The 20,641-nt window shown below is 49.6% G+C and overlaps 1 protein-coding gene, 1 long non-coding RNA gene and 1 pseudogene across 2 annotated transcripts; 2 read left to right on the plus strand and 1 right to left on the minus strand.

The window, feature by feature from the left end:
- Positions 1–1,986: 1,986 nt before the first annotated feature.
- Positions 1,987–2,964, minus strand: LOC146725042 (uncharacterized). Its single transcript, XM_085485139.1, has 2 exons — positions 2,713–2,964; positions 1,987–2,616 (listed from the first exon to the last, which is right to left on the minus strand). Exons 1-2 carry the CDS (start codon positions 2,962–2,964, stop codon positions 1,987–1,989), a joined length of 882 nt encoding a protein of 293 aa, XP_085341265.1.
- A 989-nt stretch (positions 2,965–3,953) lies between these two features.
- On the plus strand, positions 3,954–7,684 carry LOC114943285 (uncharacterized). The gene is made up of 3 exons (XR_003821990.2): positions 3,954–5,325; positions 5,435–5,658; positions 7,147–7,684. It is a non-coding gene; the product is annotated as an uncharacterized LOC114943285 (long non-coding RNA).
- A 6,633-nt stretch (positions 7,685–14,317) lies between these two features.
- LOC146725043 (uncharacterized) lies at positions 14,318–14,881 on the plus strand (annotated as a pseudogene).
- The last annotated feature ends 5,760 nt before the right edge of the window (positions 14,882–20,641 follow it).

A 20,641-nucleotide genomic window follows, 5' to 3' on the forward strand; every position in this document is an offset into this window, starting at 1 on the left:
GCGCCAACGTTCGGCTGCCTTACTCCTCCACACATAAAACGGCAACGCGACATGGGAAACTATTTTTTGAGATACGCCAAATGCTAAACAAGAATACAGAATTGGGTGAAATACATATAAGGAGGATGAGAGCGCGTCAAGTCATAGTACGATTTGAGAATGCATAGATGCAGTGGTAAAAAAATTTAGTGATTACTTTTTTGCGTCAGTGGCATAATAGTGATTAAAAAAAGAAAAAAACATGGAAAACGCAGAGTATATTGAGCGCAATTTATTGGAGCGGTTCCGCCAAGTCGCCACCTTGGGCGAATTTTTTGAATGGTTGCAACAGTGCGACGAATTTATCGCACATCTTAAAGAATGCAGTCGTGTCAAGTGTCCGCGACTCTCGATTGGACATAGACAATCTATGGTGGCTAGAATAGTGCGACTCGAGGGTGTAAAGGTACGCTTGCAGAGACGATATATGTGTATTGGTGGTAAATACAGTGGCGGTGGCAATATCGACGGCAACAATAACGCACAAAGACTCGTTTGACGCGAAATCGATACGGCGTTCGAGAGTCGTATACTGACCAATGCGGTAATTAATGCAGACTATATCGAACCGCGACAATTTTTGGAAAATGCTAAAGACATTGTAATTGAGAACATGCAAAATGTGTTGCAAAGACACATCAGTGTAAAAGTGAACACCGTATTCAACGGCGAGTTTGTATCTGGCGATAAGCGTGCCAATAAATGTATCAATACGAGAAACTTTGAACGTCTGATTACCGCATGTGGTACGAGCGCCGCGTTATCGAGCCCACGCTATCTAGCATTGCTAGAAGAGTTCCAGGAACGCGACAGCGGCTGGGCATTGTCGCGGATAATAGATTTGACAGTGAATATCAACAAGTACAATCCAATGCGTGCGGGATGCCATGTCAAATTACCGCGAAAAATTGTGACAAAAAGAGCGGTGGTTAATGTGCGATCAGCGGACAATGCGTGTTTTGCATGGTCAGTGGTGGCCGCTCTTTATCTTGCTGAAAGAGACATGGATCGAGAATCCTCCTATCCGCATTACACAACAGTGCTGAATCTCCAGAACATTGAGTTTCCAGTGGCTGTGATCAAATTAAAAAGTTTGAACTTGCAAACGACATCTCCGTAAATGTATACAGCATCGAGAACGACATTGTCCCGTTACGTCTTTCAGAGAAAAAAAAAGACAAACGTCAATTTGCTGTACATGCAAGACGAAAACAGCGTTGGACATTTCGCTTGGATAAAGAATTTATCTTGATTTGTCAGTGCGCAACTGAGTAGAAAGAAATGTAGAAGATATATCTGTGATCGGTACGTATATATTTATTTGTTCGCGAGCGGACTTGTAGCGCGAGTGAGGCGCAGTGAGGAGAGAGAATTTTACGAAAGTTAGATAGGGCGACTGCCCAACAAATAAATTGAGTCGGTCTCAAGATAACTTGCACCTTTATTCTCACTACTCGGCTAACGCAAGCGATTATAACAATTATTCCGATTCCGGAGTTAATAATTATTATGCCCCGACGCTTCTCGCCGGCGAAAATCGTATCAGAAATCAAATCGATGTCCAAAGGGTAGTCGTGTCCGTAATAATTTTCGCGTGTACAAATTCTCGTTTATCTCGTCAATTATCGAAAGGCGACTGCGAATCGCGCTCGACTTTTACGCCTTATAAGGACACTGATCCTTCTAGAAAGATCAGGCGGGAAAAACAATCCGACAACAAATTCTGTTATTTGGATCTTTCTAGAAGGAACGAAAAGGTACGTGTTAAACAAATATTTATCACGGCTAGCGGTATACAATGGCCCAAACGGACGCGTTCGCTGGCCGCAGCGCAACGCGGCTTAGTGACAGCCGTCTCTCTCTTTCCCGCTAGCGCGCGTTGGCTCGCAGCTAGAGCGGGAAAGAGAGAGACACTATTTCGTGCTCTTGTCCTTTTTTTCGCGCTGATCAGAACATCCCGCCCGCCTTGCCCGAGCTTCCTAGGGCGACATGCATGTGCACCCCGGCGAGAGAACTGCTCGAAACGCTAATCGGCCGGGTGAACTGCGAAGCCGCAGTCCGGACGGTGACTACGCGGGTTTGTCCATCCTCGCCAGGATGAACTCGGATGATGCGCGTGAATGGCCAATGCGTTGGCGGAGTGTTCTCGTTCCTGATGAGGCACAGCCGTCCAAGGCTGTAGTCGTCGATGCTCCTGAGCCACTTCGGCCGATGGACGAGTGAGTGTAAATACTCGCGAGACCATCGATCCCAGAAGTGGTCCCTCATTTTCTGCAGGAGCTGCCAACGAGTCAGGCGGTTGTCCGGAACGTCCAGGAGCGGCGGTTCGGGCACAGCGGTCAACGGCGTGCCCACCAAGAAGTGTCCGGGCGTCAGGGCAAACAGGTCTTCAGGGTCGTCGGACAAGGCCTGAAGCGGTCGGGAGTTCAGGCAAGCCTCCACCTGAGCGAGGAGAGTGGCCCTCTCCTCAAAGGTCAACGTAGCGTCCCCCAGCACCCGCCTCAAGTGATGCTTAAGGGACTTCACGGCGGCCTCCCAGATACCGCCAAAATGCGGTGCGGACGGGGGGTTGAACAGCTACTGGATCCGATCGCTGGCTAAATGTCCGATGACCCGGCGCAGCTCAGCACTACTGGCCGCAAAGAAGGCTCGCAGCTGGGCATCAGCGCCTACGAAATTTGTCCCGCAGTCGCTCCGGATTGTGCGACAAAGACCACGACGGGACACGAATCGTCGTAAGGCCGCCAGGAAGGCGTCGGCGGTGTAGTCCGACACCGCCTCGAGGTGGACGGCTCTCGTGGACAGGCAGACAAACACGGCGATAAAAGCCTTGTAAGACCGCTGACCGCGTCCTCGGCTGGTTTGTAGTTGAACAGGGCCGGCGTAATCAACGCCGGTGTTCAGAAAGGGGCGAGCGGGAGTCATCCGCTCCCTCGGTAGGCTCCCCATCAGCTGTTGCGGAGTCGCCGCTCGTCATCGCACGCAGGTAACGCAACGGCGCAATCACAGCTTCACGACTGCTCGGCCTCGTGGGATCCAGTAGAGTTGCTGGACCATCCCTAGGGTCAGCTGAACGCCGCCGTGCAACGAGCGTCGGTGGCAGGACTCCACCACCAGACGGGCGAGGTGCGAATTTCCTGGCAGGATGACCGGATGTCGCTCATTGTACGCGAGGAGCGCGTGCTTGAGACGGCCGCCCACTCGCAGCAGTCCTTGTAAATCTACAAATGGGTTCAAGCGTAGCAGTGGGTTGGAAGAGGGAAGAGGAAGGTGACTCCGAAGGGCGGTAAACTCGGCCTTTAATGTCCTGCTTGGACTTGCAGGATCCAGGTCAGCCTGGCCTCCTCCAGCTCGGCCGCCGTCAGCTCAGGTCCAGAGGTCGGTACGCGGGGAAGCTATCGTCGGCACCAGGCAGTCAATTGCAACATGCGGTTGAGTGATGAGCATCGTCGGAGCTCGTCAGGCTCCTCCACCGAAACAGGCACAGTCCTAGTGGCGTTGATCCCTGTCCTCTTTTCCGGCCAGTCGTCGTAGACAGGCCCAGGGTCCTCGCCGGGCCAAGACGATGGCTCCGCCTGGAGCCAGGAAGGACCTCGCCACCAGAGAGGATGTGTCAACAACTCTTCAGGCGACAGCCCGTGGGAGGCACAGTCGGCAAGGTTGTCCTGGCTAGAAACATGGTGCCATCGAGCGTCAGGCACCATGGTCTGGATCTCGGACACGCGGTTGGCCACAAAGGTCTTCCACCGGTTAGGATGACCTCGGATCCACCCCAGGGTGACTGTGAAGTCCGACCATAGGTGGATGGTAATCCGAGAGAGGCCAAGCGTAGAGCAAGCGTGGAGGGTGAGCCTGGCCAGGAGCGCCGTGGCACACAACTCGAGCCGTGGCAGAGTCACTGGTTTTACTGGCGCGACCTTGGTTTTGGCCGTCACCAGTCGCGCGTGCCAGGAACCGTTGTCTCCGGTCCGGATGTAGAGCACCGCGGCGTAGGTACGCTCCGAGGCGTCGGCAAAGCCGTGAAGCTCGACGTAGTCGTCAGGCGGGCCGATCTCCAGTCACCGCGGCACTCGAAGGCTCTCGAGCAGCGGAAGCTCCTGCGCGTAGGCGTGCCACTGCCGCTCGGCCGCCTCTCCCAGCGGGTCGTCCCATCCCAGACCCCGCAGCCAGGTTGACTGGAAGGAGATCTTGGCCCTCACTATCACAGGCGCTAACCAGCCGAGGGGGTCGAAGAGGCGCGCGGTGAAAGAGAGTACCGATCTCTTCGTGACGTCCTTCAGGGTGGTAGCTAGAACAGAAAAAGAAAATTCGTCTGTGGCGGGATGCCACCGCAGTCCCAGAGTGCCATGCGTCTCGTGAGGCCGCCAATCACGCAGAGCCCGCTGCATGAGATGCTTAGCCGGAACGCTCTTCAAGATTCTAGGATCGTTTGCCGATCACTTGCGCAGGGGGAAGCCGCCCGCCATGCACAGTCCGGTCAGCTGCCGTTGTAGCTCGCAAGCTTCCTCCAAGGTCGAGGCACCAGTCAATATATCGTCCATGTACACTTTTCCGCGTAGAACTCAAGAGCCCAAGGGGAAGCTCTCCGCCTCATCGTCGGCAAGCTGGCGAAAAGTGCGCATGGCCAGGAACGGCGCACACGCTAGCCCGTATGTGACGGTGTTCAACCGATAGTCGCTCACCTCGTCCTGGGAATTGTACCGCCACAAGATTCGCTGAAGATCCCGGTCCTCAGGGTGAATCAGAATCTAACGATACATTTTTTCCACGTCCGTGGCCAGAACGTAGCGGTGAAGTCGCCATCGAAGGAGCATCTCGGCGAGAGGAGGCAGCAGGTTCTGGCTCACCAGGAGGCTCCGGTTAAGAGAGTCGCCGGAGATGGTCGTCGTGAAGCCATTGAAGACTACGCGCAGCTTAGTCGTCGAACTCGCCTTGCGCAGAATTCCGTGGTGAGGCAGGTAGTTGACGTGTTTCCCCTTCGCGGTGTCAGCACGGGTCATATGGTCCAAGGCCTTGTACTCCCTCAGAAAATCGACGTAGAGTCGGTGCAGTCGGTCGTCACGCGCAAACCGTCCTTCTATGCCGACAAGACAGCGTAAGGCGGCGCGCTTCGTGGTAGCAAGGTCTGGCAGTGAAGCAACCACTGGTAGCCGCACGACGTAGCGGCCGTCTGCTTGTCGGCTGTGTGTCGTCCGGTACAGGTCCTCACACTCCTGTTCGGCGAGAGTGAGAGGCGCTAAGCCGGCAGGCAGTTCCTCCTGCTGCCAGAAGTTCTTCACCAGGCAGGTAAGGTCATCATTCCTCTTGCATTGTATTGTTAGCGCGCGGGCGGGAGGCTCGGCCGAGCCGACTGGCCCGGAGAGTATCCACCCTAAAGTTGTCTCTTGGGCGCCAGGTTGACCACGGCCGCCTTTCCTCAATTCCGGTTCGAGGATGGTGATGTAGACATCGGCTCCGAGGAGGATGTCCACCGGGTCTGCTGCTAAGAAGTCCTGGTCGGCCAGAATCAGGCCCGTGAGATGAGGCCATGCGCTCGCATCCGCCTGTATGCTGCGGTCCTACAGCGTCAGTCGGGGGAAGACCAACGTCGGAACGGTCAGCGGCGAGCCACCACCCTAGGTGAGATCCTAAGGTCTATACGGCCTCGCGTTACTCCAGCCTTAATCTCACCGATTCCGTATATCGTCATGGGCGACGATACGCGAGGCAGTCGTAGCCGTTGAGCGAAGGCCTCCGACACCAACGACGTCTCCGCTCCCTAGTCGATCAGCGCCCGCACGATGTGATCGACGCCGTGGCGATCCATTACGCGAACGCGAGCGGTAGCCAGCAGCTCGGCCGTTGGGACCGTTGTCTGCGGCTTGGAAAAATTGACCTTGACAGCCACGGCTGCGGCGTAGGCATCGTGCAAGGTCGAGTGGTGACGCTCGTTGCACGATAGACATGTCTTCTGAGAAGGACACGCGGTCAGCTTATGCTTCCCGAGGCAGTTCACGCACAAATCAAGCGACGTTGCGTACTGCTTCCGTTCGGCCGCCGTCTTGGCGAGGTACGCGTCGCACTGGCGCAAGTAGTGCTCTTGGTTGCACAGAAAGCAGCGGCCTTGCTGGCTTTCCTGCTTGCGCACTTGCAACGCGTTTTTTGACCGGTTTGAACTCGAGCTAGCCCTCGCCGGGCTAGCTTCACTCTTCAGGGGCGCTAGCGACTCGAGGGTGCGCATCCTCTCCTTCACGAAAACGAGCAGCTCTTCGAGCGACGGCGGCTCCGTCGTCCGACTAAACTGCGTCTCCCATTCTTGTCGCGACACCGGATCAAAAAGTTCTGTAATGATCTGAACGCACAGATCGTCACTACGCGTCAAGGGGCGACCGATCTCCTCTAAAGACCCGACGGTGGTCTGAACGTAGTGATAGATTTTTCGTAGCTCCGCAGCGGATTCACCCTTCATTTTTCGCAGCAATACGAGCTTTGCGATGTATGATCTCACCAGAAGCCTCCGGTTCTCGTAATGCTCTGTCAAGGCCGCCCAGGTGCGATCAAAGTTGGAGTCGGTTGTTGGCAATTGGCAAATCACCTGCTCAGCCTTTCCCTTGAGGCTGGTCTTCAGGTAGTGGAGTTTCTCCACCGGCGACGCGGCCCGATTACTAATCACGAGTGAAGTGAAGAGATCGCGAAAGGCTGGCCAATCTTCATACCGTCCGGAGAATTGCGGTATAAAGATGCGAGGCAGCTTTGTCGCGGCTGGAGCCGCTGGCGCGCCGACGGCAGCAAGCGCGTCTGGGTATGGACCTCGTAGTGCGTGAAGATCATCGATGTATCGACCCTTCTGCTCGTGGTACGCGAGGTCCGCCTTCAGCATCAAGTCGTCAGTTATATAGTCGTTGGCCTGAATTTCCTCTCCATAATCCATCATAATTTGCTTGTGGCAGTTCAGGAATCTGACCCAATAACCCTCGAGTGTCTGGAGACGAGCTTCCAGCATTCCGACCGTCATCTTTGCTGCGCCTGACTTCTTCATATTTTCGTACGACCGGGCGAGAAGTCGGTATAAGTCATGCTGCGCGAGCATCAGATCTTCCATGGGTTCAGCCATTGTCTTTGTTGCAGGTGTCTGCTGCCCGAAGAGTCCTCGTCGAACTTCACTGTCACTTCACTGCACTTGAAAAAAACCGACGCCGGCGACGCGGAATCCGGCTCGAAGGACCAGCGAAATGTTCGCGAGCAGACTTGTAGCGCAAATGAGGTGCAGTAAAGAGAGAGAATTTTACGAGAGTTGGATAGGGCGACTGCCCAACAAATAAATTGAGTCGGTCTCAAGATAACTTGCACCTTTATTTTCACTACTCGGCTAACGCAAGCGATTATAACAATTATTTCAATTCCGGAGTTAATAATTATTATGCCCCGACGTCTCTCGCCGGCGAAAATCGTATCAGAAATCAAATCGATGTCCAAAGGGTAGCCGTGTCCGTAATAATTTTTGCGTGTACAAATTCTCGTTTATCTCGTCAATTATCGAAAGGCGACTGCGAATCGCGCTTAACTTTTGCGCCTTATAAGGACACTGATCCTTCTAGAAAGATTAGGCGGGAAAAACAATCCGACAATAAATTCTGTTATTTGGATCTTTTTAGAAGGAACGAAAAGGTACGTGTTAAACAAATATTTATCACGGCTGGCGGTATACAATGGCCCGAACGGACGCGTTCGCTGGCCGTTGCGCTGCGGCTTAGTGACAGCCGTCTCTCTCTTTCCCGCTAGCGCGCGTCGGCTCGCAGCTAGAGCGGGAAAGAGAGAGGCACTATTTCGTGCTCTTGTTCTTTTTTTCGCGCTGATCAGAACATTATTAAACTAAAATAAAAAGAAATAATTTTAATTGAAATTATAATTTTTTATTTTACAGATGCTTACACTATTTTAATTCGGAATACAAGTTGCAGACGCATACTGTAGACTGTGGAAAATTGAATGACTGCGCTATCCGGTTATCGAGCGATAAAGACAAGTGGCTCAGCTTCGACAACTACAACAGAAAGGAGCGGCTTCCGTTCGTGGTGTACGTCGACCTGGAATGCGTTTTGAGAAAGATGGAAGAAGAAAAAACTTATCAACATCATCAAGTATTTAGTTTAGCTTATTATGTACATTGCTCGTACGACAATTCATTATCTACTTATAATTCTCGCCGTAGTGTCGATTGCGTGGCGTGGTTTGCCGAAGAACTAAAAAATTTAGCAGTACGTATAAAAAATATTTTAAGTACAAACGTCCTCATGGTAAATTTAACATCTGACGAGTGGGCAAAATTTTGCAACGCAACGCATTGTCATATATGCGAAAAACCGTTTGAGCAAGACGATGCACGCGTTTGCGATCATTGCCATCTCACCGAACGGTACAGAGGTCCCGCGCACTTAAATTGCAATTTAAATTATAAAGAATCTTTTTGTATTCTGGTAGTTTTTTATAATCTGTCCGGTTACGACGCGCATTTTATTATCGAGGACATAGCCACAGCGTTCGAAGGGGAAATCGAATTACTCCCGATAACGAAAGAAAAATACATTTTATTCTCGAAAACTGTTAGATTGACGCAAGACAACAATTCAAAAAATCAATTAAATTACGTTTGATAGACTCATATAAATTTCTCAGTGCTAGTCTTGACAAATTGGCGTTTTTTCTGAATAAAGACAAATTAAAAATTTCACAATCACAGTTTCAAAATTTACCTAGTAAAAAATTCAATTTTTTGACACGGAAAGGCGTTTTTTCATATGAATATATAGACTGTATCGACAAATTGCAAGATGCATGTTTACCGCCGCGCGAATCATTTTACAGTTCTTTGTCAACCATTGCCGATTTTCGATGTATCGAATTTTGACATCTCATCTATCGTACTCGATTCGCTTACAGGTTATATCCTCGAAGTAGATTTAGAGTATCCGCAACATCTTCATGATACACACATTGATGTACCGTTTTGTCCGACACGCGACAAGCCGTCTGGCAAGCGCGTATAAGTTCCTCGCAACGCTTTACGATAAGAAGCGTTACGTGATACACTACCGCAACTTGCAGCAGTGCATGCGTCACGGGCTTCGCGTTACAAAAATATGCCGCATACTACAATTTACTCAATCCGCATGGCTTAAAAATTATATTGAACTTAATACAGAGTTTAGAACACAAGCAAAAAATAATTTTGAAAAAAAATTATATAAATTAACGAATAATGCGGTATTTGGCAAAACGATGGAAAATGTGCGTAATCATGTGGATGTAAAATTATTAACAAAGTGGGACGGACGATATCGCGAAACCAAATTTTCATAGTACAAGCATATTTTCGGAAAAGTTGGTTGCCATAGAATTACGAAAACTCGAGGTAAAACTATAAACCAATCTATGTCGGCATGTGCATACTCGACATATCGAAAGTATGTCTTTATGAATTTTATCATGAATACATGTCACCGCTTTATCGTGACAAATGCCGGATAATGTACACCGACACAGACAGTTTAATATACCACATTGAATGTGAAAACGTCTATAAAAATTTGAAGCGTAATATCGCTCGATTCGATACAAGCAATTACGCTGTGGACAATGCGTACGGTATACCGCTTGAGAATAAAAAAGTGCCGGGTCTGATGAAAGATGAAAATAACGGTGCGATAATGACCAAATTCGTGGGGCTTAGAGCAAAAATGTATGTTTTGCGGGTGGATGATAAAAAAGACACTAAAAAAGCAAAAGGTGTCAAAAGTAACGTTGCAACGCGTAGTATTACATTCGACGATTATACGCGCTGCCTTAATGACGAGATTGAAATGGTGCGAAAACAATCTTGCATAAGATCGAAATTGCATAAAGTGTCTATCATCCGCGACACGAAAATTGCTCTAAATCTCTACGACGACAAGCGGTATGTCGTACCTGATTCGACCATCGACATATAGAATGGACTGAGCATTGCGATATGTAAACGCGCGCCTGCTTTAGAGTGAGAGGTACTACATCTGAGGCCTATGTTTGTCTCTCTTGCAAGCTTCTGATTTGTTATTTCGTCCCCCTCCAGAATTCTAGCAGTAACATAGCATTAAATTTTTGACACCTCACCTTCGCCTACTCGCTTTGGAATAACGTGAAACGTTTATCTTTATCTTTAAAAATTAAAAAATGGTTTTAAGGTGTTTTGTGTGCAAAATTACGTATGATAAAAATAAAAAGGATATACAGATGCATAAGTAAGTACATTAAAAGTATTTTTTATAGGACATTATTGTAACACATTCTTTAAACATATTGTTTTAAAGCTGTATATAATTATATTATATATACGTAACTTGCACAGTTTTGTTAAATATATATTAAAATTATATATTATATAATAAAATTAAGATATGTAATAGTATGTAATAAAAATTGTGTAAAGTAAAATTATAAAAAGTTAGGTTAGATAATGCGTTTTACAAATAAGAGATATTTAGAACATTATTTTAAATATTTTGTAATATAATAATAATTGAATTATACAATATAAAGCTAGTAATACATTATCATTATAAATATACTAAATATATTAAAACAAATTTTAAAATAAATTCTAAAAAAATCTATTGACTACACATTTCATAGAAAAATGCACATGGTCCGCAATTTTTTTAGACGGCCCTGCAAAAAGAGAGACAAACATAGGCCTCAGATGTAGTACTTCTCACTCTAAAGCAGGCGCGCGCTTACCCATCGCGATGCTCAGTCCATTCTATATGTCGATGGATTCGACCGACATTTTACCACAGGGACATTACCGAATACCGTTGTAAATAAACTATATTTAATATATGTATTTCACATTTTTTATAAATATTGTAAGAAAAGGATGTATTAAAATAAAAATTTAGTATATTTCAAATTCTTTATATATTTATTTTTTATATATGTTATACGTTGTATAATTTTTCTTTCTTATTTTGAATAATTAATAAATACAATCTGTATGAATTAAATTAATATTGTCCTTATGTATCCAAGAATTGTGTGAATTGTCAAATCCCAGCCATTTCACGTAAACCTCGTCACCTCTCCTGCGCAGTACTTTCTCCACGAGATACACGTTTGGATAATTTGCATGATGCAGTTCGTGCTCGTAAAACGCTCTAGCGATAGATTTCTTGCGATAATCCTTGAGTAGATAACTCACGGAATAAGTACGCTGCACTTTTACAATTATAACCACCTTGGTTGTCCAATTTGGTGTGTATCCCTTCTCGAAAAGTTATTTGTACTTGCTAATGCGTACCTGGTCACCTACTTTGAACTTTGCCGGACCCGCGATTTTTACATGATTGTACACGGTAGCCAAAAGTCTTTCAGCGATTGCGGGGGTAATGTCGGCAAGTCGCATACCAATCGTTCGATGCTTGCGTGCGTTGTAATCCGATACGAGGTGCGGCAGCATGTCGATCCACTTGTAAGTGCCATTCGGCGTAAACATCTTCTACATATCGTTTTTTAGCGTGCGATTGAATCGCTCGACGATCGACGCCTTCAATACCAAATATGTAGAATAGCGATTAATGTCATGTTTTCTTATAAGCCGTTGCACATCGGGGTTGTAAAATTTCTTCCCGTTATCGGTTTGTATGTTTTTCGGACATCTCTTGCTATCTCGAATTATCTCGGCGATTGCGTCAGCTGTCTTGCTTCCTCTTTTACTCTTGAGTGGTACAGCCCACGCATATTTGCTTAACACATCGATGACGGTGAGTATGTAGTGATAATCTTTGTTGAAACGGGAGTACGGACGCATCTCGACAATGTAGGCTTGTCACAGATCGTCGTATCCTCGCACTATGACATGTCTTTGAGGGAAATTTTTTCTTGCTGGAGCATACAATTCGTCTACCAACTGCCGTCTCTTTAAACTATGTCGCTGCGTCGCTTCGTTGATTTTATCCGGTGGCTGGTTGTTGTTCTTTTTAATATTCATTTTAGTTTTTCTCGTTCTTGCCTCGTTCTTCGCGTTCTTGCCTCGTTCTTTCGGGTTAGATTCTCGTTCTTTCGGGTTTTTGCCTCGTTCTTCGCGTTAGGTAGTCGTTATAGCGTTGTTCACTTCCATCCTTGACCCATTCAAAAATCGTCTTTGACTCGTTTGCAGTCTTTTTTACAGTTGTTTCTGATCCGTTCGTAGCCGCTTTTGAATCGATCGTAGTCGTCCCTGACCCGTTCGCAACCCTTACTGAGTTGTTGATAGCCTCGTATGTAACCTTCAAGGACTTGTTTGTAGCCTCGTTCGCAGTCCTGCTTGACATGTTCGTAACCTCGATCGTAGCGATTGCGTTCACCGCCGTTTCCGGGTCGTTCACTGCTGCTTCCGGGTCGTTCACTGCTGCTTCCGGATAGTTCATTGTTGCCACTCATTTTTGTTTGGTAGCACGTCGATGATCTTTCGTAGCTGTTCTAGAACCTTCCATAACCACTCGAGAATCCCTTCTAACCATACAACTATTTTATAAATGTTTCTGAGTTGTTCACAGCCGCTCATTCAGATTGATAGTCGTTTCTGAATTAGCGTTAGCCGCGCGATGAAGTTCGTTTATCGCAGTCTGTAATGCTCGCACGTCTTTCTCCAACGTAGTCAGTTTCTCGTCTGATTCTTTTTGTTGATCTATCAATCTTTTAATACAGGATTCCACATACAGTTTGTTGGCGGCATCGGTGTCAGACTCAGGTTGCGCTACACGGCGAATTTTGCGCGATCTTGCGTCATAGTTCGTAACGACGCGACATAGAGCGTTTTCATCCAAGTAACTTTTCACCAATCTATTCTAAGGACCGCTTGTGTCGGTTTCATCATTTCTTGGTTCGAATAATCCAAATTTATTAATAGGCATTTTGATGCGAGTGATGCAGATGGACTGATTAGTTTGTCGGGACTCTGTTTAATTTATAATAATACTCGCTTCCCGAAGTTCCTCAATGATCGACAGGATCTCGTTGTCGTGCGCGTTGTTGCCGGCTTGACGCAAAGCGTCGAGCAATTGTAAGCGATTCACTAGCTCGTCGGGGTCGTCCCAGTGCACATAATCAACCTTATTGTCAATTGGCGTCATAGCGCGAGGCATTCCCCTGCCAGATTTTGGGTAGTCCGAATCAATTTGTGTCAACAGTGCGGTTATATATTTGCACTTGTCCCCTTGCTACTCTTCACACGACCTTGTGCATCAAAATTGCGTTTATGCGCGTTTGTCGCCAATATGTTCTTGTATTTTCGCAAATCATCTTCCTGGTAAACAGGCCTTCTCTTGAAAATCAACTCGTACAATTCTGGCGTTCCAATGTACCGCGTGTCGCCTATGATTATATTGTCATCTTTGTCAATCGCGAATTGCTTGTTTCCGATGCGCATTTTATTCTCGCCGAAATAGACTCCGTATACATTATCAATCTTTTTCTTTTCATCAGCACCGAGAAGAGCGTACATGTACTCTTGTCCTAATGGTTCCAAATCCTTTTGCATCAATTGTTGGCCTTTCGACGATTTTAACCGGTGTCGAAGAGATATTTCGGACGGGTTACGCGTGGTTTCTTGAAAACATTTTTGTCTACGAGTGTTTTGGGTATTACAGGTTGTGCGTTTTTCAGTGTAAAGGTTATCGGCAGTGAAGCTTCCAATGGCTTCGAAATATCTTGCAGAATATCCCGATGTGCATTTAATCCTCTTCTCTTTTTCGGTGTTTCCTCCTTCTCCTCCTCCTCCGCCTCTTTATCATGCTTGATGGTTTTATGTTTTCTCTTTTTCGATGTCTCCCCCTCATACCACGTCTCGATCTTCACACTGCCGTCGTCAGTGTTAGGCTCGTTTTTCACCAAAATCGTCGCGTTCTCGGCAATCTTTTGTAGCGGTTCGATAATCGGTTTAAAGTGAGTCTTGACTGCGATATCGTCATTGTTCTGACCGGTTTTCAAAGCACGATGTTTTTTGCGGATCGATTCGCTCGTTTTCGCAATTTCTTTTGCTATCTTTTCACGTTCGCGAATATTATTAGCCATGTCAGCACTTCCCTAGAGTAAGCGTTTTAACCTTTCTCAACAGAATACAGGCAATGACTAACTGCTTTGTGGTATCGCAAACACGTTAAATCTTTTTTTATATCGCTCATTCGTAAGCGAGCTATCCTTGTCTATCATTAGAAATCCATACTTTTGTTGCCAACAAGTATGACATAATTTACTGAAATCCTCATTTACATATGAGGTATTACTTATGAACAGCATTTTGCAGGAGCGTTGTGCGGCTCGTATACTAGAAAGACGATACGCATTGACAGCCACGGAATTCAAATTCCTCGAAATTGGTATCAACGTGGGTCCACCGAGTTACGTGGAAATTGTCATAGGAGATCATCAGGAAAAACAACTGATACTATCTATCGAGACTTAGAAGGGACTTTACGAGCAGCGTCACAATATTTTTCGGAACGACTCCACTAAAGATGTATATAATTTTATAAATGTTGGGCCGCTAACAGTGCGATTTCACACGATTAACGACACCAAACTCATAAATCTCGAATCTGCAGATGTACGCATGATGATGATCGAATCGACGTTACAACGTATGTTCGATCTCGATCCATGCATCGATATAACATTCGATCAATTGGCTACACTTACTGGAACAATCGATATCAAGTATACGCAATTCTTTAATATTGCGTTTACTGTAACGAATCCTAAAAAATTAGCAAATGTAATATGCGCTAGCGATGCCTTCAACAAGCATGAACTTATTGATTGCAAGCTGATAGCTTTAGTTTTTAATCTATAATACAAAAGAAAAAAATATGTATATATATACAATATATATATAAAAAGAATAAAATTTTGTAAGTCTATATTATGGGTGTAATTTCTTCACACGCATTTTCATTCTCCATTCTTCTCCCACTCTTAAACGGTCCCTACTCTTATACATAGCTCTCAATAGTTGTGTAGTCCTGGCGGGAAATGACGTCACGCGAGCAAGGAAATCGCGAAACTAGGGACTGCGAGAGCTAACGTTGTGACGACCAATTAGTGGTCGTCATTAATTGCGCCGAACCAAACATCTGCCCTACGCGCCGAGCCAATCATCCGCCGGTCGCGTGATCCATCCCCTCCGGGGAGATGCCCGCTACGCGCAAAGAAGCGCGTGGGGGGGGGACCCGCACTAGTATATAAGCCGGCTCGTCCGAGGATCAGTCCTGTCCTGAAATCCGATCCTAGCACCAGGCCTCTGGGTGTCCCCGAGGCTTCCTAGATCAGATTCACGACAGTCGACGAAGACGGGAGTACCCTCTTCGGAGCCTGTGAGTTCCCGGCGTTCGACTTTCCTTTCTGCGACCGGCGAAGGTGGGTGTAACTTCTTTGCTGCCTGGGAGTACCCGGCGTTCGGTTTCCTTTCTGCGACCGATGGAGATGAGTTTAACTCTTTCGCTGCCTGGGAGTGCCCGGCATTCGGTCTCCTGTGTCCGGCCGACGGAGGTGGGTTTGACCCCTCCACTGCCTGGGGGTACCTATTCGGCTCTTTTCTTCGGTCGGCAGAGATGGGCGTGCCCCTTTTGACGCCAGGGTATACCCGGCATTCGACTCTCCTGCAGCGCGCCGCGCCGCCGCCTGCGGCTCCGCGACCGCGAAATCGTTTGTCCGTCTGCGCGGTAGATATAAGTTTGTGTACAGAGCAGTGTGACCGTCCGCTAGGTTAAGTATGTATATAATGTAAATAACCATCGAATAAACCATTTGTGACTCTCAACTCGTGTAAGCAAGTTTAACCTTCCGTTCCCGAATCCTGGTTCCGGCGAGTTGTCCGAAGCTAACCGAGAACGCACCGTTATATGGCGCCCGAACAGGGACGCACGGTAGGCCCAGCTTGCGTATCACCGAATGAGCAGTGCATGGGTACACTCGCTCACCAAAGATCAAGTACTCCAGGAACTAGAACGACACAACCTTGATTCGACCGCTCCGCTGGACACACTTAGAAAACGTCTTCGGAGACCCTTGAGCCAACATCCAGGGAGCATGCCGAAGACCAGCACGCAGCAGAAGGCTGCCAACTTGATCCCGCCAACCATCATAGAACCGGGGGACGATCAGATGTCCGACGAGGAGGACGAGAGTGGTAGCGAAATTACGGTGGCCCGCCGAGGATTTACCAGCACTCGACCAGATAAAAACGATGAATCAGATCCAAAAGTGGGGTCACTTCTTTGATGGTAAAGATCCACTCGCCTTTCTGGAACGAACAGAGGAACTCCGAACCAGTTACGGCAGATGAAAACGATGAATCAGATCCAAAAGTGGGGTCACTTCTTTGATGGTAAAGATCCACTCGCCTTTCTGGAACGAACAGAGGAACTCCGAACCAGTTACGGCCTCGACCCCGACCATCTAATTACCGGCCTTCCGGAATTACTACGGGGCGACGCCCTACTGTGGTATCGGAACCATAGCGAAAAATGAAATACCTGGGAACAATTCAGTCAGGCGTTCCACACCCACTTCCTGCCGCCCGGATATCAACGGCGGATGAGACGGGAGATACAAGGTCGGCATCAACGACCCGGGGAAACGTTTCAAGCATATTTGACGGCCGTGCTAACCATGATGCGTCGAGCCGGTGGGTACACGACCCGAGACAAGGTCGAGCAGGTTTACGAAAACATGGACCCCGAGTATCAGATTTACGTTCCTCTGACAGACCAGACCAGACCCAGTGACTTGAACACAAGGGCCGCTCAGTATGAGGCTATAACTCAGAGGCGAAGAGAACGCAAGACGGAGAGCCCCGCTTGGCCCAGGGCCACTGTAGCCGCTTCCACGTATAATCAAGAGGAATGCTGTTGACGTTGCAAACAGCGGGGACACACCCGCCTAGACTGCAAGCGCCCGCCCCTCCCCAAAAAAAGTTCTGCTTCCGGTGCGGCAAGGACGGCGTGTTTACCCGGGATTGCCACCCGCTGTCGGGAAACGCCGCCCGGACCGAGAACGTAGCGGCCGTAGGCCGGTCCAGCACCGAATAGAATACGATCCCAGGCCGCACCTACACATACAGATACATCAGTCGGAGGTCCGAGCCCTGTTGGACTTCGGTTCCGAAATCTCCTTCATGGACGAGGAAACCGCTCGACAATGCCAGATCCCGATCCAATGCCTCGGCACGGACGGAGATACGGTACGGCTAGCCGACGAGACCACAACCAATCGGCACTGTCCGCCTGAGGTTTCGGGTCCAAGGACGACCCTGTCGTCACCGATTCGCAGTACTGCCTCGACTCAGCAGCCCGATACTGATTGGCATCGACCTGTGGGCTAAACTGGGGATCGGCCTGGCACCAACCACCACACGCCGGGCCACAAGACATACCGCCACTAGCGCCAACGTCACCGCCTTGAGTACCAGAGTGACCAACGAGAACACCCAACTGCAGGCCTTCCTTGCCGCCGAGCTGCCTCTCTTCGACGCCATCCGGGGCCCCACCGACCGTGCCGAGCATCACATCCGATTGAAACCCGGCCCACCAATCAAGTAGCGGTACCGGCCGCGGAACCCGGCCATGCAGCAAGTGATCGACCAGGAAGTCGAGGAGATGTTAAAAGAGGGGGTCATTGGACCCTCCGCAAGCGGGTAGAGCTCGCCGGTAGTCATTGTCCGAAAAAAGGACGGAATTCACCGCTTCTGCATTAACTACCGGAAACTCAACGCAGCATCCGAAAAGGACGCCTACCCGTTACCCCACATTACCGCCACACTAGATAAACTGCGAAGGGTCCAGTATCTGTCCAGCCTTGACCTGAAAAGCGGGTATTGGCAGATTCCACTGACCCAGGCAAGCCGGCCAGCGACAGCCTTCACCGTGCCCGGAAAAGGGCTGTACCAATTCACGGTTATGCCGTTCGGCCTTCACTCCGCTCCGGCCACGTTCCAGCGGCTTCTCGATACGGTCCTGGGCCCGGATCTGGAGCCCCATGTGCTGGTTTACTTAGACGACATCGTTATCGCCAGCCGCACGTTTGAGAATCACCTCCGATATCTGCGCGAGGTTTTTTGACGCTTAAGGGCTGCCAAACTACGCCTTAATACCGAAAAGTGCCACTTTAGCCGAAGCAGCCTTAAGTACCTGGGACACATCATCGACCGCCGGGGCATTCATACCAACCCGGGCAAGGTCAGCGCCATAACGGGATGGCCCGTCCCCACCACGCTTCGTCGAATCCGCCAGTTCCTGGGGATGGCCTCGTGGTAGCGCAGATTCATCCCCGAGTTCTCTGCTGTGGCCGCACCCCTCACGAACCTCACGAAAAAGAACGCACGGTGGGCGTGGGGAGAACCGGAAGAACAAACTTTCCGACGACTCAAAGAGGCCCTGACTACCGCACCGGTGCTCGCCTGCCCGGACTTTAGCCGCCCCTTTCTCTTGCAGACGAACGCCAGCTCCCACGGACTAGGGGCCGTCCTAACACAAGAATTCGAGGAAGGGGAACGCGTCATCGCCTACGCTAGCCGAACACTCAACTCCGCCGAGCGCAATTATAGCGCCACAGAGTTAGAGTGTTTAGCCGTAGTGTGGGGGATCAGAAGGATGCGAGACTACCTGGAAGGGTATCGGTTCACCGTGATCACGGACCACTAGGCATTGAAGTGGCTGCAGCAGCTCGAGACTCCCATCGGTCGACTAGGCCGCTGGGTATTCGAGCTGCAGCAGTTCGACTTCGACATCAAGTACCATCGGGAGACACAAAATCAAAAGACCGATGCGCTCTCGCGGGAACCACAGCTCAACGCTGTCATCAACCGACAACGTGCCCTTGGTACAACCGGATGCGAGCCCAGGTAGAAGCGGAATCAGAGACCACCCCAGATTACGAGATTCGAGATGGGCAACTATACCGCCACGTGCTACATGACCTGGACTTCTGACACACGCCTCCGAGGGAGCAGTGGAAGAGATGCGTGCCGCGCGACCAACAACCCGAAATCCTGCAGCGGCTACACGACGAGCCCACAGCAGGATACCTGGGGGTATCCAAGACCATCGCCCGGGCCGCCCAGCTGTACTATTAGCCTGATATGTTCCGGGAGATTGCTCGGTACGTACGCCGGAGAACACCACCAGGACTGGGACGGCCACCTAGACGCGCTGCAGTTTGCAATCAACACCACCCGCCACGAGGCCACGGGGTACACACCGGCGTACCTGAACCACGGAAGGGAGCTAGCCCGGCCTCACGTGGCGGACCGACACGAACCTGACAAACAAGAACCGGGGCAACGCAGCCAGCAACTGGAGGAGGCCTTCGAGCTCGTCCGTGTCCACCTGGCCCGCGCTTTCCAGAAACAAGAGAGGCATTACAATCTCCGGCGCCGCGAATGGCGACCGCAACTGGGAGACCAAGTCTGGAAGCGAGAACGACATCTCTCCCGGAAGAGCGAGGCATTCAACGCGAAACTCGCCCCAAAATTCAGCGGACCAATGGAGGTAGGTCGCCTCATCTCACCGGTCATCGTAGATTTCCGGGATACATGCGGCAAATGGCACCGACACATACACATCCAGGACTTGAAGCCTGCCGGAGCAAGAGAGACAACCGCCCCAGACGATGAACACGACGCAGAGAGTGACGACGAACAGCCTATCGAGGGGCCATAAACCCCTAGATAAGTATAACTAGACTCTAGCTATCACTATCTTAGTCGAACCGCCGAAAAACCGTAACACAAAAACATGATACTACATTCCAGCGCACCCCCACCCCGCCGACCGGGGTATATAGGGCAGCACGAGTCGCACGATCGGCCTAGTCTACGATGAGCTCCTCAGTGGAAACTATCCAAGACCTATTCGGAGACATCTCCTCATCCTCCGACGACAGCGGTGGGGGTGGAAGCGGCGACCGACACCGGCACGGGTTGCGCACATGTCCCGACCCGGGACGAGCATCCAACGCTCCGACGTGGAGACGAGGCGGCGGGCAATCCCTCCCGTGGATCACCACCTTGGCGTGGTGAGGGGGCTCACCCTTTGCAAGGGGATAGCTTTGCGAGGGGTGCTAAGAGTGGTCCGTACCTCTCGAGGTACACTGCCCCCAGTTTCTGGGGCATGCCTTCCGTTTCTGGGGGCTCTCCTCGGGGTGTGGAAGAATTCCACATTTCGGGGAGACGAAGTCCACTTTCCCGTTAGAGCTTCGGCGATTAACGCCGCCATGATAGGGAAGAAAGAGGGAACCGGGAACCTAGAGGAACACAGGGCATAGCTAACAAATGTCGTACTTCAAGCGTGCGACGTAGCCATGCCCAAGGTTCCCGAAACACGCATACTGGTGGTCGGAGGACATCGCCGAATTGAGGCGGTCCACCGACCGCACCAGAAGGAACGTGAAGAGGAGGGCGAGGTACGCGCTATCGGATCCTGAAGGACTGGAGGACGCGTGAGACGCATATAGGAACAGGAGAAACGACCTACGCGCCTCCATTCGACAGGCAAAGGCGAGGGCCTGGGAGGACTTAATCTCCTCCCTGGATGAGGACCCGTGGGGCCGTCCTTAC

This window comes from Nylanderia fulva, unplaced genomic scaffold (genome assembly GCF_048542155.1).
Source record: "Nylanderia fulva isolate GAGA-0341 unplaced genomic scaffold, ASM4854215v1 Scaffold107, whole genome shotgun sequence".
Taxonomy (NCBI): domain Eukaryota; kingdom Metazoa; phylum Arthropoda; class Insecta; order Hymenoptera; family Formicidae; genus Nylanderia; species Nylanderia fulva.

Coding starts and splice junctions, on each gene's coding strand:
- LOC146725042 (XM_085485139.1), bottom strand. CDS start 2,964: ATGACTCCCGCTCGCCCCTTTCTGAACACCGGCGTTGATTACGCCGGC. Junction 2,617..2,712: donor GCGACTGCGGGACAAATTTC/GTAGGCGCTGAT, acceptor CGGATCCAGTAG/CTGTTCAACCCCCCGTCCGC.